Consider the following 25742-nt stretch of genomic DNA (forward strand, 5'->3'; position numbering starts at 1 on the left):
TCCAATCTTGGATAATTTGGTACCATTCTCTTTCTTTATTTTTTATTTAATAACCAGAGTATAATTATCAAGATCAGGAAAATCACATTGATTCATTACTAATCTACAGACCTTATTTAGATATCAACAGTGCTCCTATTAGAATTATTTATAGCAGAAGGGAAACCAAGTTCTTGTCCAGGATTCAGTTCTGGATCATCTGTTACATTTAATGGTTTTGTCTTTGTAGTCTTCTCAAATCTAGAACATTTCTTGAGACTTTCATTCATTGTCATTCTTGACCTTGGCAGCACTTCTTTCTCTCTCTCTTTCTCTTTGGAGAATATGGGCTGTTTATCTGTAAAGCACCCGTTAATATGGGTTTATCTGATTTTTTCTCATGATCAGATTCATGTTATACATTTTTAGCAAGGATACAATTAAAGTGTGATATATCCTCAGTGCATCATATCAAGTGACACAGATGGCTTTTTGTTCCCTTACTGGTATATTAACTGAGGTCACTCGGTTGAGTTGGTGAATACCAGGTTTCTTCACTGCAAATTTACTACTTTTCTCTTTGTAATAATTCAGTACATTTTAGGGAGATACTTTGAGATCATGTATATACCCTCTTTCACCATATTATGAGTTTTAGCATTAATGATATTTATTTTGAATCATCTTTATTGTGAAACATAGCACACATAAAGTGAAAAAAATAAAATATAAATGTACAAATTTATGAATTATAAATAATATACCTGTGTAATACCTCTGGTAATAAAAAATAGAATATTTCCAAGCACCTCACATGCCTCTTAATGAATTACAACCCCACTGTTCCCTATAAAATTAACCATACATTCTTTTATTGCAATCCTGTTATTAAAATTTTTTATGATCTAAGTACGCATCTTTAAAGTTTAGTCTCATTGAAAAACTTTTGTTACTGTAGTAAAATACACATAACATAAATGTACCATTATAACCATTTTTAAGTGTATGATTCAGTGGCATTAAGTACATTTACATTGTTGTGCAACCATCACCACCATCCATCTCCAGAACTTTTTCATCTTCCCAAACTGAAGCTCTGTAAATCATTAAACAATAAATTCCCTTTCCTCCCTCCTTCTAGCTCCTGGCAGCCACCATTCTACTTTCTCTCTTTCTGAATTTGCCTACTCTAGGTACCTCATATAAGTGGAATCACACAGTATTTGTTCTTTTGTGTCTGGCTTATTTCACTTAGCATAATGTTTTCAAGGTTCATCTGTGTTGAGCATGTTCATAACACTCTCGATTTTTATTCTACAGTACTGGCTTCCAGGAAGTTAGGAATTGGAAAGAAAGCTGAGATGGTAGAGGAGAGCCAGGATTTATCAAGTCACAGGATGAGAATTTTGAGGAGGGAATGGCAACAGCATGAGACACTACAGACGTCAAAGATAATGAGGTAGTTTGTTGTTGTTTTTTGAGACAGAGTCTCACTCTGTAGCCCAGGCTGGAGTGCAGTGGCACGATCTCGGCTCACTGCAACCTCTGCCTCCCAGGTTCAAGTGATTCTTCCACTTCAGCCTCCTGAGTAGCTGGGAATACAGGTGTGCACCACCATTGTACTTTTAATAGAGATGGGGTTTCACCATGCTGGCCAGGCTAGTCTTGAACTCCTGATCTCAAGCAATCAGCCTGCCTTGGCCTCCCAAAGTACTGGGATTACTTGAGCTACCGTGCCTGGCTGATAATGAGGTAATTTGACAAGAAAATTTTAGAATCAGTCACTAACATGTTTAGAGTAACTACTTTGTGTCTGGCATTGTGCTAGGCATTAGATTTATGGAGGTTGAAGCCAGACTGCAAATGTAGAGAAGTAGAGTGGACAGGAGATGATACTTGGATGTGAAGATTTGATTACTTCTATACAAAGAGGGGAGAGGCCCGGTGCGGTGGCTCATGCCTGTAATCCCAGCACTTTGGGAGGCTGAGGTGGGTGGATCACCTGAGGCCGGGAGTTCGAGACCTGCTTGACCAACATGGAGAAACCCTGTCTCTACTAAAAATACAAAATTAGCCAGGTGTGTGGCACATGCCTGTAATCCCAGCTACTCAGGAGGCTGAGGCAGGAGAATCACTTGAACCCAGGAGGCGGGGGTTGCCGTGAGCGGAGATCGCACCATTGCACTCCAGCCTGGGCAAAAAGAGCGAAACTCCATCTCAAAAAAAAAAAAAAAAAGGAATATATGATTGTTTTCCTATCATTAAATTTGGCACTTGTCAAGTCTCCTCAGTAGAGTACTCTGCCACTGAGCTCCAAAACTATGAGTTTCCATAAGATCGTGAAGCAACTTTAAAGGTTGGTGGAATACCTGTGAGGGAAGAATAAGCTGGCTAGGGTTCTTTTGCTTAGAGAAGTCTTTGAGGAGGCTTCAGAAAAATACTCACAAACTAAGTCATATAGCATTTAGATTTGTTGTTTGATGGTTTGAAATTATATAATTATAGGACCAAATGAGATGATCCCAACTTAATGACATCTATCTAGGTTTTAAAGATAGCAGTTAAAGACAACATGAGAGGAAATGGCTTTAAATTCTATAATAAAGGATTTAGGTTAGAAGATTAGAAGATTAGGATTAGAAGAAAAATTTCTGAAAATGAGGTTTGTTAAACTTTAAAGCAAGTTAACCTAAGATCTGATGAGTCTTCTTCTCTGGGAGGGCTTTAGAGGTAAGTTAGATTTCTCTGTCTAAGGTGGTTTAGGAAAAGATGTTACCTGTAGACCGGTAGATGTGCTGTTGGTCCTTTGCAGTCTAGGAGTAAATAAAGGCCTTTGGCTCATCTAGCTGCAACCATTCTGCCTGTAGTTTCTGTTTTTCTGGATAATTTAATGATTAATTTAATTGCCACACTGCCTAACAAGGAATTAATAGTTTTTCTTAACAGTTTTTTTTAAGACTCTTGTTTAGTAATGCAAATGGCTCCCTCATTTATTTATCTATCTTTAGTCAGGTTGAGGTTTTTAGGCTTTTTTTTTTTTCGAGACTGGGTTATCTATCCCAGGTGACTGCAATGGTCCCCCGGTTCCATGCCTCCGCTCACCCCTATACTGGACACTAGCTGATTTTTTGTATTTTTGGTAGAGGCGGGGTTTCACCATGTTAGCCAGGATGGTCTGGATCTCCTGACCTCATGATCCGCCTGCCTCGTCCTCCCAAAGTGCTGGGATTGCAGGTGTGAGCCACTGCACCTGGTGGTTTTTAGGTTTTTATTGTTGTTTGTTTCAGACAGGGTCTCACTCTCTTGCCCAGGCTGGAGTGCAGTGTTGCAATCTTGGCTCATTGCAACCTCTGCCTCCTAGTTCAGGAGATGCTCTCACCTCAGCCTCCTGAGTAGCTGGGACTACAGGCACATGCCACCACACCCAGCTAATTTTTTTTCGTATATTTTGTAGAGATGGGGTTTTGCCATGTTGCCCAGGCTGGTCTCAAATTCCTGCACTCAAGTAATCCACCTGCCTCTGCCTCCCAAAGTGCTGGGATTACAGGTATAAGCCACTGTGCCCAGCCATTTTATGTTTTGACGAACACACTTGTCAAGTAATCAAACATATCTGTTTATTTGTGTCTCACTTGGGGAGGAAGCAGAAGCAGGCTGGAGAAGAAAAGCAAAAAAATGGTGACTTTTGGGGGATTTTTATGGGACTCAAGGTCATGATTTACTCATAACAGGACCTGGTTGGTTGTGCCCTCTCAAATAGAGCAGATGAACTCACTTTGTCGCCTAGTGTAGTTAGTATTGATCTAACCTGGTCTTTAAGTATTAGATTTGTTTAGTCACTGGTGTTCTGCAGCTTTAGGAGTGGAGTATGAAAAGAGTCAATTATAAATGATTTTAAGATTAAGAAGTGAGATGCGTCTCTGTGTGGTCCATTTCATTTTAGCTCCACTAATAAAACATTCTGGGGACCATAATTATATTCCAGTTATAGCAGTAATCGATTCTAGATTTTTCAGGACAGTTTCAAGGAGTCAGTCCTTTTGTTCCCATAAGTAACATGTATTCAGACAACATGCCTTGATTTTGGTTTGGAAAATATGATCACTGTAATTTATAGCAGCAGTGAGAAGATTGGTAGGAAGCTCCACTTCAGCTTTGCCTGTATCAAGTGCTGAATTGGGCATTTACAGAAATGGAGAATCATGGTTGGGCTGTGCCGAAATAAATCTGAACCTGGGGTAGAAAGAGAAAACTGCCTCCTATTGAATGCCTATTATGTATATGTTTGGCACTGTGCTAGGTGCTTTCCCTATTGACAGCTGCTCTGGCTAGAATTCTATCCTGGATCCAACTGCCACTTAAATAACATACCCCCACCCCTCAACAACAACAACAAACAAAACAAACACATATGCCTCGTGGGGCTTAGTTCATTAAGACTCGTCACAACTGCCACACCCTCTTTAAGACCCTGGCACCATAATTAGGATAATAGAATTTCTGGGTTTGGAGGTATCTTTGAGGTCATCTAGTTAGAAGGGGTAGCAGCTGTTGTCTTTACCATGGAGTTTGAGAATGACAGTGCTCAATTCTCTCAATTGGAGGTGCAAAATATGTCTGGGGCTGTAGTCTTTGTAGGCAATCCCATAAAAGATAAGGCAACGATAAACAAGTGTGAAGCTTGAAATACGTCCTAGGCTGAAAAGGGCAATGGGAAGAAATATGGCTTACTGGAGCCCTTATACAATGTAAAAACAAACAAATACTAAAAACGCCCTGGCAGAGATGTAATGTCAGGCCCTTGGATTCAGGGTAGAGGCCCACAAAAGGGATCCTGATTGACACAGGTTAACCCTGTGTCAAAGAAGAAAGAGTTTCTTCTCTTCGGTTCACCAGCTCTGAAGTACTAGCCATCCTCATGCCGCTTCTTCTTTGCCCTGTTATGAGAAAGCTGGGAAACACTCTCCTTTTCCAGGAAAGAGGGTGAGGGACGGGGATTAAGGGGCATGAACAAGAAAAAGCAGGTAGAGGTTCTGAAATGACTGAGTAGTGGTAAATGCAATCGTCCTGGAAGCACGGGAAGGTATTTCACGCCCTCTCAAGGTCCCTTCGGTTCAAGGATACCGTCATTCTCCGGCTCTACTAAAGGGGAGGGCCTGCAACGTCCATGCTGCCATGGAAACGCGCCGCCGTGTTCCTTTTTCTTACGTGGGGCGGGGCACTCTGCCGCAGCTACCTATTATCCACGGAATTTCTTGAGTGGCGGGCGGCGGCAGCGAATGGACGATCCGATATTGTGTGACGCGACGGGAAAGGGGGAGTTCGCGGCCGGTGGCGGCGGTGGCGACAGCGGCGACCTAGGGATCGATCTGGAGGGACTTGGGGAGCGTGCAGAGACTTCTAGCTCGGGCGCGAGGGACCTCCCGCCGGGATGCCTGGTACTGTTTGGAGAGAAATGGGAGTGCAGTGGGCTCTGAAGGCCTGGATTTCGGGTCTGAAGGGATGGCTGACCGGAGGGGGCGGGGTGGCAAGCATGGCGGCGGTGACGGGGAAGGGGTTGGAGGGCCCTAAGGAGGGGGTGGGGAAACGGTAGCTGAGAAGGCTTGGTGGTCGTGAGGAAAGCTGAAAGGCTGTGGGGCCTCTGGCGAACAGATTTTAGAAAACATTCTTTTGGGGGGCGGTAGAGGCGCCAGAAGGACGTAGGGGGGGATGGAAAAAGGGGCGGGGAGAGAAGAGGTTAGGAAGGAGGGGAAAGGGTGTCTACGAGAAGGTGATGAAAAAGAGAGAGGGAGGGATAGGCAGGCTTATTGTAAATAACGAGGAATGGGGACTTGGTAGGCATGATAGGAAAGTGCTTGCAGCAATTATAAATATAATATTCTAATTGGAGGAGTCCTGAACTGGTCCCGTTTCCCAGCTCTTGTACTTCCGCCCCATTATTTAGGTTTAGACTGCGTGAGCAAGGCTAGTAGGTTACACGGAACTGATCTTTTGTTATTCCATTCCAGGGGAGCAGATGGACCCTACTGGAAGTCAGTTGGATTCAGATTTCTCTCAGCAAGATACTCCTTGCCTGATAATTGAAGATTCTCAGCCTGAAAGCCAGGTTCTAGAAGATGATTCTGGTTCTCACTTCAGTATGCTAACTCGACACCTTCCTAATCTCCAGACGCACAAAGAAAATCCTGTGTTGGTGAGTGATACCTTGTTTGAAAAGGATTGAGCAGATTTTGTTTTTTAAACCGAAAACAACCAGTAAACATAAGTATTTAGAAGATCATTATCTTCTCAGTAAAGTTGATTGGAAAAATTGTTCACAAATAGTAGGTTTCATTTTGAACTATTTCACATATAATGGGGATATTTTGCACGTGTATTTTCTAGGATGTTGTGTCCAATCCTGAACAAACAGCTGGAGAAGAACGAGGAGACAGTAATAGTGGGTTCAATTTGAAAGAAAACAAGGTTGCAGGTGCGGTGTTTAAAGCTATCGGTCCCCTTTGCATTTTTTGGGTGCTCTTGTTGGAGGTGGGTGGATTTAAACTTTATGTGGTTGTGTCGAATGTATGTAAGGAAGCCTACTGTGGTATCTGCATAGTAGTCACTCAAAAGCTGATGTGCTAGTGTCACTGATTAGATTGGTACTGTCTGTATTCCTGATTTTGTATTAAAGTTTGGTGGTAAATGTCTTTTGTGCTAATATCCAGTTATTTTTTTCAGACCCTGTGGATTCTTCTAACTTGGACACATGTGGTTCCATCAGTCAGGTCATTGAGCAGTTACCTCAGCCAAACAGGACAAGCAGGTATACAGTGTTTGAAGGGGTTTATTTAAATGTATTATTGGATTTGTTCTTTTATCTGTACCTGTTGCCTCATCCCAAGGATAAAAGGATTAATCTCTTTCTTGTGGATTAGGACATGGGACTTGAGGGTTGTATTAGATAATATTGTAATAGTACTGATAGCTGGAAACTGTTTTTGTGAAGGTAATAATTTTTATACCTACATTATTCAAATCATGATCTGTCTTGTGCATGTGAAACAAAATAAGCATTCCTCCTAGTAGAAAAAAAATTATTAAAAAGTATTTAGGGGCCAGGCATGGTGGCTCATGCCTGTAATCCCAGCACTTTGAGAGGCCAAGGTGGATGGATCACTTGAGGTCAGGAGTTTGAGACCAGCCTGGCCAACATGGTGAAACCCCATCTCTACTAAAAACACAAAAATTAGCTGGGCCTGGTGGTGTGTGCCTGTAATCCCAGCTATTCGGGAGGCTGAGGCAGGAGAATTGCTTGAACCTGGGAGGTGGAGGTTGCAGTGAGCTGAGATTGTACCACTGTACTCTAGCCTAAGTGACAAAGCGAGACTCCGTCTCAGAAAAAAAAAAATTTAGGAGTATTATCAGAACTATTAGGCATGTTTTCCACCTATCAACCAAAGTACCCCACCAGTTTTAGATCTAGAATGTTTAATTCATACCCTAAACAAGATTCAATTTTTACCATGTCTTATGCATATGTTTATAATATCCATTTTTTGAATTCATCCTCTGTGTTAGGTCCTGTATTGGACGTTTGGCATATAGCATAATGTTATTTAATCCTATTCTTAAAGCAGCTGTACAGTGAAGACATTACATTACTTCTATTGTATAGAGGGGAAAATTGATGGACAAAGAAATTAGATAACTTGCTTTAGAGTACATTGCTAGTAAGTGACAGAGCTGGCTTTGAACCTGGTCCTAATGACTCTAATGCCTCCTCTTTCTTTCTAACTAGTCAGTGCTTCTCAGTCTTCTGCCCCAATACTTCTAAGGTCCAAGGAGAATGTAGAGAACTTCAGGAGTTTTGGGGTGGTAGAAAGGGGAGGTGGTTAGAGAGCAGAATGTTAGCTTGAGATGGTTAAAGACTATTGTTTTTTCTTAAAAAGAAATGGTTTTTGGCTGGGCGCAGTGGCTCATGCCTGTAATCCCAGCACTTTAGGAGGCTCAGGCAAGAAGATCACTTGAGCCCAGGAGTTTGAGATCAGCCTGGGCAACCTAGTAAGACCCTGTCTCTACAAAAAAAAAAAAAAGGACTGGGTGTGGTAGCTCACACCTGTAATCCCAGCACTTCGGGAGGCTGAGTTGGGCAGATACCTGAGGTCAGGAGTTTGATACCAGTCTGGACAACATGGTGAAACCCGGTATCTATTAAAAATACAAAAATTAGCCAGGTGTGGTGGCGGGTACCTGTAATAGCAGCCACTCAGGAGGCTGATGCAGGAGAATCACTTGAACCTGGGAAGCAGAGGTTGCAGTGAACCAAGATCATGCCACTGCCCTCCAGCCTGAGCGACAGTCAAAATAAAAAAAAAAAAAAAAAAAAAAATAGCAGGGCATGGTGGTCCGTGCCTGTAGCTCCAGCTATTCAGGAGGCTGAGATAGAAGGATCACTTGAGCCTGGAAGATTGAGGCTGCAGTGAGCCATGATTGTGCCACTGCACTCCAGCCTGGTTGATAGAGTGAGACCCTGTCTGAAAAAGAAAAGCTTTTTTGGAGGTGTGTTTTATTTTACACTCTGTGTTTGTTTATACGTAATTGTTTTTTTCTCACAAATCAAGAAAAATAAATGCTTTAGAACAACCTGCAAACTGATGGGCTCATTGTGGCCTGCAGAAGTGTTTTATTTGGCCTACATAGGTGGTAAAATGTTAATATATTTGAATTAATTGACAGAATTTTAGAATGGGGAAATTTCTCATAAAACTTAGATTTCCAGCTTCTGCCATTTCTTGTTTCTATTGGCAACAGTTGGCTGGAGTTATGAGTAGCAGTCAACCTCTGCTTAGATGGAGCATTAGTGCTGTGATTTGCCATAGTCACTACAATTCACTATTGTAGTTGGACACTGAGGCCAGGTGTTCTTTTGTCATTTATCATAGTGCTTGTGCTTTTGTTCTTACACCCAGCTGCTTCACTCATCTATGTTATCTTGCTTTGATTTCTGTGGGCATTTAAGTTTATGGTACCTCTTTAGGAACACGTGCCAGGCTTATCTATGTTTTTGTGGCTCAGCATCCTGGTTTGAGCCAGTGGGGACAGGAAGTATGCACGTCCCTCATTGTGAATGAAGCATTGCTATTTGAGAAGTTTCATGCTACTTCTTTTCACGTTAAATAAATGTGCAGGCACTGTGGCATGTGCTTTAAAGGGGCTTTTGCCATTGTGGAGCTTATAATTTAATAGGAGAGACAGATGTTAAATGAGTCATTACATCAATAGCTATTCCATTACAACTGTGATCATTGCAAAGAGGAGAAAAAATATATATAACGTAATCTGAAGGATAAGGGAACACCTCTTGGTGGAATATAATCTAAACAATAAATATGAATTTGTTAGGCATAGTTGAAGGGCTTGGGAGGGCATAGTTGAAGGGCTGCACATTTCTATGTGCAGTATGCAAGGGGGAGCTGTCCAGACAGAATGAACTGTGTGTGCATAGGCCATGAAGCTGGAAATAATTTGGAGTTGATTCCAAAACAATGAAATCTCTTCAAAACACTTTTTTTTTTTTTTTTTTTGAGACGGGGTCCCACTCTTGTTCCCTAGGCTGGAGTGCGGTGGTGTGATCTTGGCTCACTGCAACCTCTGCCTCCCGGGTTCAAGTGATTCTCTTGCCTCAGCCTCCTGAGTAGCTGGGATTACAGGTGCCCACCACCAGTGCCGGCTAATGTTTGTATTTTTAGTAGAGATGGGGTTTCCCCATGTTGGCCAGGCTGGTCTTAAACTCTTGACCTTAAGTGATCCACTTGTCTCAGTCTCCCAAAGTGCTGGGATTACAGGTGTGAGCCACCTTGCCTGGCCAAATCCACCAAATTTATTCACATTTCCTGTTTTACTTCTTTTTATGTGTGTGTGTGTGTGCATGTGTGTATTAAGTTTTACATAGTTTTATCACCTGCGTAGGTTTGTGTCTGCACCACAACAGTCAAGATACAGTTCTAACACCACAAGGATGCTTATTGTTGCCCTTTTATAGCCACACCTACCTCTGTCTTTTGCACCCAAACCCCTGGCAGCCATTAATCCATTCTTCATGTGTAAAATGTCATTTCAAAATATATAAAATGGGATCATACAGTCTGTAACCTTTAGTGATTGGCTTTTTTTTTTTTGAGACAGGGCCTCTCTTGCTCAGGCTGGAGTGCAGTGGCAAGGTTATGGTTAGTGCAGCCTCCACCTCCTGGGCTCAAGCAATCCTCCCATCTCAGCCTCGCAAGTAGCTGAGACGACAGGCACATGCCACCACACCCAACTAATTTTTTAACTTTTTGTAGAGATGGGGTTCTGCTGTATTGCCCAGGCTGGTCTCCAATGCCTGGGCTCAAGCGATCCTCCTGTCTCATCCTCCCAGAATGCAGGGGTTACAGGCATGAGCCACCATGCCCATCCTTGGGATTGGCGTTTTCAGTCAGCATAACTTCTGGAGCTCCATCCATGTTTTTGCATGTATCAATAGTTCATTTTTATTGCTGAGTAGTCTTCCATGCTGTGGATGTACCACAGTTTGTTTAACCATTCATCTGTTGAAGGACATCTGCGTTTTTTTTTCTTGTTTTTGACTACTATGAAGAAGCTGTTATAAACATTTATGAACAGGTTTTTCTTTTCGAGATGGAGTCTTGCCCTGTCACCCAGGCTGGAATGCAATCTCAGCTCACTGCAACCTGCACTCCAGGGTTTAAGTGATTCTTCAGCCTCAGCATCCCAAGTAGCTGGGACTACAGCCGTGCACCATCACGCCTGGGTAATTTTTATATTTTTAGTAGAGGCGGGATTTCACCATGTTGACCAGACTGGTCTTGAACTCCTGACCTCAGGTGATCTGCCTGCCTCAGCCTCCTGAAGTGCTGGGATTATAGGCGTGAGTCACTGCGCCCAGCCATATGTACAGGTTTTTCTGTGAACATAAGTCTTCATTTCTCTAGGATAAATGCCCAGATTTGCAATTGCTGGGTCATGGTAGTTGCATGTTTGTTTTTTTAAGAAACTGCCAAACTTTTCTAGAGTGGCCGTACTGTTTTATAGTCCCACCAGCAATGTATGAGTGATCTAATTTTTTTTCGTCCTCACTGGCATTTGGTGTTTTCATTATTTTTTATTTTAGCCATTACAAGTCTGTAGTGATACCTCATTGTTGTTTCAATTTGCATTTCCCTAATGGCTAATGATGGTGAAGATCTTTTCATGTGCTTACTTGCTGCCTGTCATTTTCTTCAGGGAAATGTCTGTTCATATCTTTTGCCCATTTTCTAATTGGATTGTCTTTTTACTATTGTGTTTTGAGAGTTCTTTATATATTCTAGATACTAGTCTTTTGTAGAATATATGTTTTGCAAATATTTTCTCCCACTCTATCCTTTCTTTCTCTTCATAGGGTTTTTCACGGAGCAATTTTTAATTTTGGTGAGAGCTGTTAAATATTCTTAACAGAATAATATAACTCATTTAGTTTAAAAAGGGCTTATAGGCCAGGTGCAGTGGCTCAGGCCTGTAATTTCAGCACTTTGGGAGGCCAAGGCAGGTGGATCACTTGCGCTCAGGAGTTTGAGACCAGCCTGGGCATTATGGTGAAACCCTGTCTTTACCAAAAATACAAAAAAATTAGCTGGGCATGGTGGCACACATCTGTGGTTCCAGCTACTCAGGAGGCTGAGGTGGGAGGATCGCTTAAGCCTAGGAAGCAGAGGTTGCAGTGAGCTGTGATTGCACCACTGCACTCTAGCCTGGGTGGCAGAGTGAGACCCTGCCTCAAAAATAAATAAATAAATATAGTAAAAAGGGCTTATAATGAAAAGCAGAGAGTCCTTCCTCACCCTTCCTCCCTTTTCACAAAGGCAACTCTCTTTAACTGTTAATGGTTTTACTTCTTTGGGAGGTTATCTTCCTACCTCTAATACTATTGTAAAACTATAAATGTGTTTTATATGTAAAGTAATACAATTGAGTTCTGATAATGAAAGATGGGATAACTCAGCAACACCCTCCCAATTTTTGTTTGTTTGTTTATTTTGTTTTGAGACCGAGTTTCTCTCTTGTTGCCCAGGCAGGAGTACAATGGCATGATCTTGGCTCACGGCAACCTCCGCCTCCCGGGTTCAAGCGATTCTCCTGCCTCAGCCTCCCAAGTAGCTGGGATTACAGGCATGCGCCACCATGCCCAGCTAATTTTGTATTTTTAGTAGAGATGGGGTTTCTCCATGTTCGTCAGGCTGGTCTTGAACTCCCGACCTCAGGTGATCCACCCCCCTCAGCCTCCCAAAGCGCTGGGATTACAGGCGTGAGCCACCGCAGCGGCCTTCCCAATTTTTTTTGTTTGTTTTCACCCTCTCAATTTTTGATGATAATTATTTTAATTCTTCTGGCTCCGTTTACACCTCTAAATAATATATTTAAACCTTTGTTTTCTCTTTCCATCAACTTTAGACAGTGGAGAAAAGTTTTTCAGTACTGTTTTTTGTCTGTAATCTGAATTATTTCATGCTTTTTCTGATTCGTCTAATCATTCTACAAATGTTTATTGAGTATTTTCTTTTTTACTTTTTGAGACGGAGTCTTGCTTTGTTGCCCAGGCTGGAGTGCAGTGGCACCTTCTTGGCTCACTGCAACCTCCACCTCCTGGGTTCAAGCGATCCTTGTCCCTCAGTCTCCTGAGTAGCTGGGATTACAGGCAAGTGCCACCATGCCTGGCTAATTTTTGTATTTTTAGTAGAGATGGGGTTTCACCATGTTGGCCAGGCTGGTCTTGAACTCCTGACCTCAAGTGATCTGACCATCTCAGCCTCCCAAAGTACTTTTTTTTTTTTTTTTTGAGACAGAGTCTCGCTCAGTTGCCCAGGCTGGAGTGCAGTGGCACGATCTCAGCTCACTGCAAGCTCCGCCTCCTGGGTTCACGCCATTCTCCTGCCTCAGCCTCCCGAGTAGCTGGGACTACAGGCACCCACCACCAAGCCCGGCTAATTTTTTGTATTTTTAGTGGAGATGGGGTTTCACCATGTTAGCCAGGATGGTCTCGATCTCCTAACCTCGTGATCCGCCTGCCTCGGCCTCCCAAAGTGCTGGGGTTACAGGCATGCGCCACTGCGCCCGGCCAAAGTACCTTCTATTGAGTATTTTCTGTGTGCAAGATGTTCTTGGATTTTGGGGTTACAAAGTGATCAGAAGAAATAAAAATCCTAGACCTTAATGTAGCTTACATTCTTGTGTAGGGTATAGCAATATATGATAAGTAAAATATGTAGTACGTTAGATGCTGATAAGGGCTGAAGAGATAAATATAGCAGGGAAGGGGAGAGGAAGCAACAAAGAAGTTACAAGTTTATATAGGGTGTCTAGGGAGTGCTTCATTGATAGGACATTTGATTAAAAATCTAAGTGAGGCCAAGGCAGGAGGATCTCTTGAGCCCAGGAGTTTGAGAGCAGCCTGGACAACATAGTGAGACCCTGTCTCTACAAAAAATACACAGTAAGCCAGGCATGGTAGTGTGCGCCTGTGATCCCAGCTACATGGGAGGCTGAGGTGGGAGGATCGCTTGAGCCTGGGAGGTTGAGACTGCAGTGAGCCATGATTGTTTCACTGCACTCTAGCTTGGGTGACAGTGAGACCATATCTTAAAAAAAAAAAAAAAAGTTAGTGTATTTGCTGTTATCTGGGATAAGTGCAAGCCATGCATGGAGAATGGCAAGTGCAAAGACCCTGAGGCATGAGTGTCCCTGGAATATTTCAGAAATAGCAAGGAGGTTAGTGTGGCTGTAGTGGAGTGACTAAGAGAAGTGAGAGAAGAGGTCAGAGAAGTCAGAAGGGAACCAGATTATGTAAGGCATTGTGAGGAATTTGGCTCTTATTTTTAATGAGATAGGAAGACATTTAAGGGTTTTGAGCAGGGGAATGACATGATCTGATTTAGATTTTTAGCAGAGTCACTCTGGCTGCTTGATTGAGAATAGACTGAAAGCAGGACAAGGCTAGAGGCAGGAAGACCAACCAGGAAGCTGTTGACATAATTTAGCAAAATGTGATAGTGGCTGGACTGTCATTGAAGCAGATGAAGAATGGTGAGATTCTGAGTATTTGAAAAGGGGATTCAAAGATAGATCAGATGTGGAGTGTGAGAGACAAGAAGGAAGTAATAATTATTCCAGGTTTGTTTTGCTTCAAGTATCTGGGACTACAGGTGTATGCCACCGTGCCTGGCAGATTCCAAGTTTTTGATTTCAGCAACTGGAGTAATAGAATGACAGTTAAGACAGAGAAGACTGCAGGAGGGGAAGTTCAGTTTTAAACATATGAAACATTGTGCTATCTTTTCAACAACCAGTTGGATGTGTTGAAGAGGTAATTGGACAAGGAGGCCTGGAGCTCAGAGGGAAAAGTCTAGGCCAGAGATTTAAATTGCAGACTCATAAGCAGATAGATAGTATTCTAAACCATGAGTCTGGATGAGGTCATTAAGTGGGTGAATGTAGCTAGAAAACAGGTCCAAGGTCTCACGGAGCCTACCATCATTTAGAGATCAGGGATATGAGGTAAAAACACCAAAAGAAACTAAGAAGAGCTCAAAGTGTGTTGTTTTGTGCTGTCGTCCTTCATTGCTTCTTTTCTACCTTTTGCAATATTTGCTCTTGAACTTTCTTTCCCTCTGTTTCCCAGGGTCATTTATCTGGTCCTTCCAGTTATATAATGTTCTATTTTGTTTTTGTAAAAATCTTTACTTAGTCTTCTTTCACTTGCTTAGGTCACGGTTCCCAACTTTGCAAATTTATATTTTCACCTCTTTTATGTTTATTAAAGTTATGCTTAACGCTCTTTTTATGAAATACTAATTGTGTAGAAAGTTGCAAGGAAGCAAAGATGTCATCTGTAATCCTGCCACCTGGAGGCTAATTGCTGTAAACATTTTGGCATCTTTTCTCTCTTTTTTTGTTCATTTGATTTATATGGTTAACATCATGTGGAAAGTAAAAGTGTATGTTTGCTGATGTTTTGCTTAAAAACATCAAAATTTTTCCCATGACAATTAAAACTTAACATATTCCCCAAGTTTATTTTAAAAGTTTAAGCCCACAGAAGAAATGAAAGAATATACAGTTGTTCTGTGTGTGTGTGTGTGTGTGTGTGTGTGTGTGTTGTACTTTTTTGGGGGGATGAGTTGTTTAAAACTATGTTGCAGACATCAGATTTCTCCTTCATATGATGTCCCCTTAAATACTTCAGCATTCATCCCCTAAGAATAAGTACATTATTCTATATAATCATAGTACCATTATCACACTTAAGAAAGTAATAATTCCATTACAGTTCAGATTTTCCCAGTTGTCTCAAAGATGTCTTTTATCTTGTTTTATTGATTGGTTGGTTGATTGGATCTAAGATCCAATTCAGGTTCACATTTTGTATTTGTTTGTTTCACGCTTTTCTTTTTTTGGAGACAGACTCTTTTTCTGTTGCCCAGGCTGGAGTGCAGTAGGGCAGTCTCGGCTTACTGCAACCTCCACCTCCTGTGTTCGAGCGATTCTCCTGCTTCAGCCTCCCAAGTGGCTGGGACTACAGGCACATGCCACCACACTGGTTAATTTTTTTTTTTTTTTTTTTCGAGACAGAGTCTCGCCCTGTCTCCCAGGCTGGAGTGCAGTAGCGTGATCTTGGCTCACTGCAACCTCCGATTCCCGGGTTCAAGCGATTCTCGTGCCTCAGCCTCCCCAGTAGCTGGGACTACAGGTGCGTGCCACCACGCCTGGCTAATTTTTTGTATTTTTAGTAGAGACAGGGTTTCACCTTGTTAGCCAGGATGGTCTTGATCTTCTGACCTCGTGATCCGCCTGCTTTGGCCTCCCAAAGTGCTGGGATTACAGGTGTGAGCCACCGTGCCCAGCCTAATTTTCGTATTTTTAGTAGAGACGGGGTTGCACCATGTTGGCCATGCTGGTTTTGAACTCCTAACCTTAAATGATCCACCCACTTCAGCCTCCCGAAGTGCTGGGATTACAGGGATAAGCCACTGCGCCTGGCCTTGTTTCAAACATTTTTAATGGTGATATAATATTTTATTAATAGATTATGAAATTATGTAATCATTTCCTTAATGCTGAACTTATAGGTTGTTTCGTTGTTTTTTTTGTTTTTTTGTTTTTTTGTTTTTTTTTTTTTGAGGTGGAGTTTTGCTCTGTCGCCCAGGCTGGAGTGCAGTGGCGCGATCTGGGCTCACTGCAAGCTCTGCCTCCCGGGTTCACGCCATTCTCCTGCCTCAGCCTCCCGAGTAGCTGGGACTACAGGCGCCTGCCACCACGCCCAGCTAATTTTTTTGTATTTTTTAGTAGAGACGGGGTTTCACCATGTTAGCCAGGATGGTCTTGATCTCCTGATCTCGTGATCCTCCCTCCTTGGCCTCTCAAAGCGTTGGGATTACAGGCGTGAGCCACCGTGCCTGGTCGGTGTTAACTTATTTTAAAAATATATAGAGTTTGCTTGTGCCCAGTAGTTCAAGGCTGCAGTAAGCTGTGATCGTGCCACTGCACTTTAGCCTGGGAGTCAGACTCTGTCTCTCTTTTTTTTATTTTTTTGAGACAGAGTGTCGCTCTGTCACCAGGCTGGAGTGCAGTGGTGCAATCTCGACTCACTGCAACCTCCGCCTCCTGGGTTCAAGCAATTTTCCTGCCTCAGCCTCCTGAGTAGATGGGACTACAGGTGCGTGCCACCACACCCAGCTAATTTTTGTATTTTTAGTAGAGACGGGGCTTCACCATGTTAGCCAGCATGGTCTCGATCTCTTGACCTCATGATCTGCCTGCCTCTGCCTCCCAAAGTGCTGGGATTACAGGTGTGAGCCACCGTGCCCGGCCCAGACTCTGTGTCTTAAAAAAAAATAAGTAAAAAATAAAAAGTGTGTGTGTGTGTATGTATTTATATACATATATAAGCTCTTTACCTGAATTTTGTTTGGACTCTGTGGTTCTATATATGTATTTTAAGTTTTTTACTAAAATACTTCTGTGAACTTTTAAAAAGTTTTTTGAGCCCTTTCTCTGCTCATGCAATGCATATCTTCTCTTGTCACTTGTCAGTAATTCTTCTGAATGCAAGATTTTTCTACCTCTTCTCAAAAATATAAAATTCGAGTATGTTGGTGCCTTATTTTTTCTTTACTTAATTCTGTATAGGATGTTGAATTGTTAATCTTTGAGGTGCTTTTTGTAGAAAGAAGCACTATAAAGGTGAGGTATTTTACTTTTTCAAGTTTGGCTAAGAGATGGTTGGTATGTGTCGGGGGTCAGAGTGCTTTGATTAAAATGTCCCAAACTATCTGGGAACACATGATTATATCCTTCTGCTGTGTAGCGTTCTGGGAATGTCAGTGGAATCTGCTCCTGCTGTGGAGGAAGAGAAGGGAGAAGAGTTGGAACAGAAGGAGAAAGAGAAGGAAGAAGATACTTCGGGCAATACTACACATTACCTTGGTGCTGAAGGTAGCCTTGTGCCTTTTTCAGAATAATAGACTGTTCTAACTTCCTTTGACATGATTGTGCAGATGTCTAAATTTCTTCTCTTTATTAGGTTGCAGATTTCTCATAATTAAATTGAGAGTCATTAATAAATTTGCTAGTAATTTAAAATGTTCCACCTGATTTGGTGTTCAGGAATTTGTAGTTCATTGGTTAGCCCCCTTTCTGCATATTGAGTTTTCTTCCTGTTGTATTCATTTGTTTTTCAAATACTTTTGGAATGTGTACTTTGTGGAGTGGAAGTACAATCTGAATTGCTGTGACTGTGGGTGTAGTTTATGATGTACCTTTAGAAAGCAGACGTAGTCTACTTATAAGATTTTATAGTATGAAGTATTGTTACTTTATTACACATTTTCCCGCTTCGTCTTTAATGCACTTATTACTTTTTTATTTTTTTTTTATTTTTTTGAGACGGAGTCTTGCTGTGTCGCCCAGGTTACAGTGCAGTGGCGTGATCTTGGCTCACTGAAAGCTCCACCTCCTGGGTTCAAGCCATTCTTGTGCTTCAGCCTCCCAAGTAGCCACAATTACAGGTGTGCGCCACCACACCTGGCTAATTTTTGTATTTTTAGTAGAGATGGGGTTTCACCATGTTGGCCAGGCTGGTCTTGACCCCCTGACCTCAAGTGATTCACCCACCTTGGCCTCCCAAATGCCAGGATTACAGGTGTGAGCCACCATGCTCGGCCACATTTATTTTTTATTTTTGAAAAATTTGGGGGGTGCACAGGACTTTGATGTGAAGGACTTAATGGGACCGTCCTTTGCTGAGGACAGCAGCTTGTACATTGCATAATGTTGTGGGATGATACCTAATTTCTTGGCATTTTGTTCCTAGATACTGCCTCGTCACAGTTGGGCTTTGGGGTTCTGGAACTCTCCCAGAGCCAGGATGTTGAGGAAAATACTGTGCCATATGAAGTGGACAAAGAGCAGCTACAATCAGTAACCACCAACTCTGGTTATACCAGGCTATCTGATGTGGATGCTAATACTGGTATGAAACATGTTTTCTGGCATTTGGAGTTATTGTGTTTTCTCCCATACTAGAGGTAGTTATTTTTTCCTTGATAAGTTTTGTAGCTATCCAGATTAATATAATCTAAGTAATTTAGTAAGGTTGAAGAGTTTTCTGGTAAATACTTGTCAATTGTTGGTTTGTGGGCCGAGGTTTTCTTTAAGTTATTGGTGACTTTCCTTTATAGACTGATGCCTGTATATATTTGTAAATTGGACTTTTGTTAAAATCTTTGCTTTTTAAGAAACATCTGGGACTTTATCTAGTATTTTGAAAAATTATCTCCTTCCTGTCATTTTATAAAACTCTCAGGAATTAAGCACGAAGAACAGTCCAATGAAGATACCCCCATAGCAGAACAGTCCAGCAAGGACATCCCTGTGACAGCACAGCCCAGTAAGGATGTACATGTTGTGAAAGAGCAAAATCCACCACCTGCAAGGTAAGCCGAACTTTCTAAAAAGGATTTACGGGTTTTGCTTTAGGGTTATACTAATTTCATTTTACCAGATGAAAACATTTTTAGAAATCGTTGATTTTTAAATTATTTTCCCCTTGTACTGGGCATACTTGTGGTCCATTAGAAACATTGATTATTGGGGTGGAGCCAAGATGGCCGAATAGGAACAGCTCCGGTCTACAGCTCCTAGCCTGAGCGACACAGAAGATGGGTGATTTCTGCATTTCCGTTTGAGGTACCGGGTTCATCTCACTAGGGAGTGCCAAACAGTGGGTGCAGGACAGTCGGTGCAGTGCACTGTGCGTGAGCTGAAGCAGGTTGAGGCATTGCCTCACTCGGGAAGCGCAAGGGGTCAGGGAGTTCCCTTTCCTAGTCAAAGAAAGGGGTAACAGATGGCACCTGGAAAATCGGGTCAGTCTCACCCTAATACGGCGCTTTTCCAACGGGCCTGGAAAACGGCACACCAGGAGATTGTGTCCCGCACCTGGCTCGGAGGGTCCTATGCCCACGGAGTCTCGCTGATTGCTAGCACAGCAGTCTGAGATCAAGCTGCAAGGCGGCAGCCAGGCTGGGGGAGGGGCGCCCGCCATTGCCCAGGCTTGCTTAGGTAAAGCAGCCAGGAAGCTCGAACTGGGTGGAGCCCACCACAGCTCAAGGAGGCCTGCCTGCCTCTGTAGGCTCCACCTCTGGGGGCAGGGCACAGACAAACAAAAATTCAGCAGGAACCTCTGCAGACTTAAATGTCCCTGTCTGACTGACAGCTTTGACGAGAGTAGTGGTTCTCCCAGCACGCAGCTGGAGATCTGAGAACAGACAGACTGCCTCCTAAAGTGGGTCCCTCACCCCCGAGCAGCCTAACTGGGAGGCACCCCCCCAGTAGGGACAGACTGACACCTCACTCGGCCGGGTACTCCTCTGAGACAAAACTTCCAGAGGAACTATCAGACAGCTGAATTTGTGGTCTCACGAAAATCCGCTGTTCTGCAGCCACCGCTGCTGACACCCAGCCAAACAGGGTCTGGAATGGATCTCTGGAAAACTCCAACAGACCTGCAGCTGAGGATCCTGTCTGGTAGAAGGAAAACTAACAAACAGAAAGGACATCCACACCAAAAACCCATCTGTACATCACCATCATCAAAGACCAAAAGTAGATAAAACCACAAAGATGGGGAAAAAACAGAGCAGAAAAACTGGAAACTCTAAAAAACAGAGCACCTCTCCTCCTCCAAAGGAACGCAGTTCCTCACCAGCAACGGAACAAAGCTGGATGGAGGATGACTTTGACGAGTTGAGAGAAGAAGGCTTCAGACGATCAAAGTACTCCGAGCTACGGGAGGAAATTCAAAACAATAGCAAAGAAGTTAAAAACTTTGAAAAAAAAATTAGACGAATGGATAACTAGAATAACCAATGGAGAGAAGGGCTTAAAGGAGCTGATGGAGCTGAAAGCCAAGTATCGAGAACTACGTGCAGATTGCAGAAGCCTCGGTAGCCGATGCGATCAACTGGAAGAAAGGGTATCAGTGATGGAAGATGAAATGAATGAAATGAAGTGAGAAGGGAAGTTTAGAGAAAAAAGAATAAAAAGAAATGAACAAAGCCTCCAAGAAATTTGGGACTATGTGAAAAGACCAAACCTACGTCTGATTGGTGTACCTGAAAATGACGGGGAGAATGGAACCAAGTTGGAAAACACTCTGCAAGATATTATCCGGGAGAACTTCCCCAATCTAGCAAGGCAGGCCAACATTCAGATTCAGGAAATACAGAGAACGCCACAAAGATACTCCTCGAGAAGAGTAACTCCAAGACACATAATTGTCAGATTCACCAAAGTTGAAATGAAGGAAAAAATGTTAAGGCAGCCAGAGAGAAAGGTCGGGTTACGCACAAAGGGAAGCCCATCAGACTAACAGCTGATCTCTTGGCAGAAACTCTACAAGCCAGAAGAGAGTGGGGGCCAATATTCAACATTCTTCAAGAAAAGAATTTTCAATCCAGAATTTCTTTTTTTTTTTTTTTTTTGAGACAGTCTCGCTCTGTCGCCCAGGCTGGAGTTCAGTGGAGCAATCTCGGCTCACTGCAAGCTCCGCCTCCCGGGTTCACGCCATTCTCCTGCCTCAGCCTCTCCGAGTAGCTGGGACTACAGGCGCCCGCCACCACGCCCGGCTAATTTTTTATATTTTTTAGTAGAGACGGGGTTTCACCGTGGTCTCGATCTCCTGACCTCGTGATTTGCCCGCCTCGGCCTCCCAAAGTGCTGGGATTACAAGCGTGAGCCACCGCGCCCGGCCTCAATCCAGAATTTCATATCCAGCCAAACTAAGCTTCATAAGTGAAGGAGAAATAAAATACTTTACAGACAAGCAAATGCTGAGTGATTTTGTCACCACCAGGCCTGCCCTAAAAGAGCTCCTGAAGGAAGCACTAAACATGGAAAGGAACAACCGGTACCAGCCCCTGCAAAAACATGCCAAATCATAAAGACCATCGAAACTAGGAAGAAACTGCATCAACGAACGAGCAAAATAGCCAACTAACATCATAATGACAGGATCAAATTCACACATAACAATATTAACTTTAAATGTAAATGGGCTAAATGCTCCAATTAAAAGACACAGACTGGCAAACTGGATAAGGAGTCAAGACCCATCAGTGTGCTGTATTCAGGAAACCCATCTCACGTGCAGAGACACACATAGACTCAAAATAAAGGGATGGAGGAAGATCTATCAAGCAAATGGAAAACAAAAAAAGGTAGGGGTTGCAATCCTAGTCTCTGATAAAATAGACTTTAAACCAACAAAGATCAAAAGAGACAAAGAAGGCCATTACATAATGGTAAAGGGATCAATTCAACAAGAAGAGCTAACTATCCTAAATATATATGCACCCAACACAGGAGCACCCAGATTCATGAAGCAAGTCCTGAGTGACCTACAAAGGGACTTAAACTCCCACACAATAATAATGGGAGATTTTAATACCCCACTGTCAACATTAGACAGATCAGTGAGACAGAAAGTTAACAAGGATATCCAGGAATTGAACTCAGCTCTGCACAAAGTGGACCTAATAGACATCTACAGAACTCTCCACCCCTAATCAACAGAATATAGATTTTTTTTCAGCACCACACCACACCTATTCCAAAATTGACCACATAGTTGGAAGTAAAGCTCTCCTCAGCAAATGTAAAAGAACAGAAATTATAACAAACTGTCTCTCAGACCACAGTGCAATCAAACTAGAACTCAGGATTAAGAAACTCACTCAAAACCGCTCAACTACATGGAAACCGAACAACCTGCTCCTGAATTACTACTGGGTACATAATGAAATGAAGGCAGAAATAAAGATGTTCTTTGAAACCAAAGAGAACAAAGACACAACATACCAGAATCTCTGGGACACATTCAAAGCAGTATGTAGAGGGAAATTTATAGCACTAAATGCCCACAAGAGAAAGCAGGAAAGATCCAAAATTGACACCCTAACATCACAATTAAAAGAACTAGAAAAGCAAGAGCAAACACATTCAAAAGCTAGCAGAAGGCTAGAAATAACTAAAATCAGAGCAGAACTGAAGGAAATAGAGACACAAAAAACCCTTCAAAAAATTAATGAATCCAGGAGCTGGTTTTTTGAAAAGATCAACAAAATTGATAGACCGCTAGCAAGACTAATAAAGAAGAAAAAAGAGAAGAATCAAATAGATGCAATAAAAAATGAAAAAGGGGATATCACCACCGATCCCACAGAAATACAATCTACCATCAGAGAATACTACAAACACCTCTATGCAAATAAACTAGAAAATCTAGAAGAAATGGATAAATTCCTCGACAAATACACCCTCCCAAGACTAAACCAGGAAGAAGTTGAATCTCTGAATAGACCAATAACAGGCTCTGAAATTGTGGCAATAATCAATAGCTTACCAACCAAAAAGAGTCCAGGACCTGATGGATTCACAGCCGAATTCTACCAGAGGTACAAGGAGGAACTGGTACCATTCCTTCTGAAACTATTCCAATCGATAGAAAAACAGAGAATCCTCTCTAACACATTTTATGAGGCCAGCATCGTCCTGATACCAAAGCCTGGCAGAGACATAACCAAAAAAGAGAATTTCAGACCAATATCCTTGATGAACATTGATGCAAAAATCCTCAATAAAATACTGGCAAACCGAATCCAGCAGCACATCAAAAAGCTTATACACCATGATCAAGTGGGCTTCATCCCTGGGATGCAAGGCTGGTTCAACATACGCAAATCAATAAATGTAATCCAGCATATAAACAGAACCAAAGACAAAAGCCACATGATTATCTCAATAGATGGCAGAAAAGGCCTTTGACAAAATTCAGCAACCCTTCATGCTAAAAACTCTCAGTAAATTAGGTATTGATGGGACATATCTCAAAATAATAAGAGCTATCTATGACAAACCCACAGCCAATATCATACTGAATGGGCAAAAACTGGAAGCATTCCCTTTGAAAACTGGCACAAGACAAGGATACCCTGTCTCTCCACTCCTATTCAACATAGTGCTGGAAGTTCTGGCCAGGGCAATCAAGCAGGAGAAGGAAATAAAGGGTATTCAATTAGGAAAAGAGGAAGTCAAATTGTCCCTGTTTGCAGATGACATGATTGTATATCTAGAAAACCCCATTGTCTCAGCCCAAAATTTCCTTAAGCTGATTAGCAAGTTCAGCAAAGTCTCAGGATACAAAATCAATGTACAAAAATCACCAGCATTCTTGTACACCAATCACAGACAAACAGAGAGCCAAATCATGAGTTAACTCCCATTCACAATTGCTTCAAAGAGGAGAAAATACTTAGGAATCCAACTTACAAGGGATGTGAAGGACCTCTTCAAGGAGAACTACAAACCACTGCTCAATGAAATAAAAGAGGATACAAAGAAATGGAAGAACATTCCACGCTCATGGGTTGGAAGAATCAACATCGTGACAATGGCCATACTGCCCAAGGTCATTTATAGATTCAATGCCATCCCCATCAAGCTACCAATGACTTTCTTCACAGAATTGGAAAAAACTACTTTAAAGTTCATATGGAACCAAAAAAGAGCCCGCATCGCCAAGTCAATCCTAAGCCAAAAGAACAAAGCTGGAGACATCACACTACCTGACTTCAAACTATACTACAAGTCTACAGTAACCAAAACAGCATGGTACTGGTACCACAACAGAGACATAGATCAATGGAACAGAACAGAGCCCTCAGAAATGATGCCGTATATCTACAACTATCTGATCTTTGACAAACCTGACAAAAACAAGAAATGGGGAAAGGATTCCCTATTTAATATACATGGTGCTGGGAAAACTGGCTAGCCATATGTAGAAAGCTGAAACCAGATCCCTTCCTTACACCTTATACAAAAATTAATTCAAGATGGATTAAAGACTTACATGTTAGACCTAAAACCATTAAAATCCTACAAGAAAACCTAGGCAATACCATTCAGGACATAGGCGTGGGCAAGGACTTCATGTCTAAAACACCAAAAGCAATGGCAACAGAAGCCAAAATTCACAAATGGGATCTAATTAAACTAAAGAGCTTCTGCACAGCAAAAGAAACTACCATCAGAGTGAACAGGCAACCTACAGAATGGGAGAAAATTTTTGCAACCTACTCATCTGACAAAGGGCTAATATCCAGAATCTACAATGAACTCAAACAAATTTACAAGAAAAAAACAAACAACCCCATCAAAAAGTGGGCAAAGGACATGAACAGACACTTCTCAAAAGAAGACATTTATGCAGCCAAAAAACACATGAAGAAATGCTCATCATCACTGGCCATCAGAGAAATGCAAATCAAAACCACAGTGAGATACCATCTCATACCAGTTCGAATGGCTATCATTAAAAATCAGGAAACAACAGGTGCTGGAGAGGATGTGGAGAAATAGAAACACTTTTACACTGTTGGTGGGACTGTAAACTAGTTCAACCATTGTGGAAATCAGTGTGGCAGTTCCTCAGGGATCTAGAACTAGAAACACCATGTTTACCGAGCCATCCCATTACTGGGTACATACCCAAAGGACTATAAAATCTGCTGCTATAAAGACACATGCAACACGTATGTTTATTGCGGCACTATTCAGAATAGCAAAGAGTTGGAACCACCCAAATGTCCCAAACAACAGACAGACTGGATTAAGAAAATGTGGCACATATACACCATGGAATACTATGCAGCCATAAAAAATGATGAGTTCATGTCCTTTGTAGGGACATGGATGAAACTGGAAAACATCATTCTCAGTAAACTATCGCAAGGACAAAATACCAAACACCGCATGTTCTCACTGATAGGTGGGAATTGAACAATGAGAACTCCTGGACACAGGAAGGGGAACATCACACACCAGGGACTGTTGTGGGGTGGGGGGAGGGGGGAGGGACAGCATTAGGAGATATACCTAATGCTAAATGACAGGTTAATGGGTGCAGCAAAACAACATGGCACATGGATACATATGTAACAAACCTGCACATTGTGCACATGTACCCTAAAACCTAAAGTATAATAATAATAATAATAAAAAAGAAACATTATTTATGAAGTCCCAAGAATCATTTTTTGTCTGTCTGTTTGAAACAAAGTCTCACTATGTTGCCCTGGGCTCATGTGATTGATTCTCTGCTCCAGCCTCCCAAGTACTTGGGCCATACTTGA

At 42.2% G+C, this 25742-nt stretch overlaps 1 protein-coding gene across 6 annotated transcripts in view; it reads left to right on the plus strand.

Annotated features, from left to right (window-relative positions):
• The window catches only part of TP53BP1 (tumor protein p53 binding protein 1), a 112727-nt gene that overhangs the window by 12361 nt on the left and 74624 nt on the right, over window positions 1-25742 (plus strand). For 3 of the 6 annotated variants that reach the window (XR_009209811.1, XR_009209812.1, XM_032175244.2), the window contains exons 1-7: window positions 5299-5417; window positions 5988-6172; window positions 6364-6451; window positions 6700-6784; window positions 17360-17487; window positions 18365-18523; window positions 18857-18986. Coding sequence is in view for 4 of the 6 variants with exons in the window: in XM_032175244.2 (XP_032031135.1) it covers window positions 5411-5417; window positions 5988-6172; window positions 6364-6451; window positions 6700-6784; window positions 17360-17487; window positions 18365-18523; window positions 18857-18986 (782 nt within the window). In the remaining 2 variants the exon portion in view is untranslated. Of the gene's footprint in view, window positions 1-4790; window positions 4963-5296; window positions 5418-5987; window positions 6173-6363; window positions 6452-6699; window positions 6785-17359; window positions 17488-18364; window positions 18524-18856; window positions 18987-25742 lie in introns of those variants that run through there. The other 3 variants (XM_058427874.1, XM_032175242.2, XM_032175243.2) reach the window with 3 other exon arrangements.

The sequence above is a fragment of the Hylobates moloch genome, unplaced genomic scaffold (assembly GCF_009828535.3).
Source record: "Hylobates moloch isolate HMO894 unplaced genomic scaffold, HMol_V3 SCAFFOLD_14, whole genome shotgun sequence".
Classification (NCBI taxonomy): domain Eukaryota; kingdom Metazoa; phylum Chordata; class Mammalia; order Primates; family Hylobatidae; genus Hylobates; species Hylobates moloch.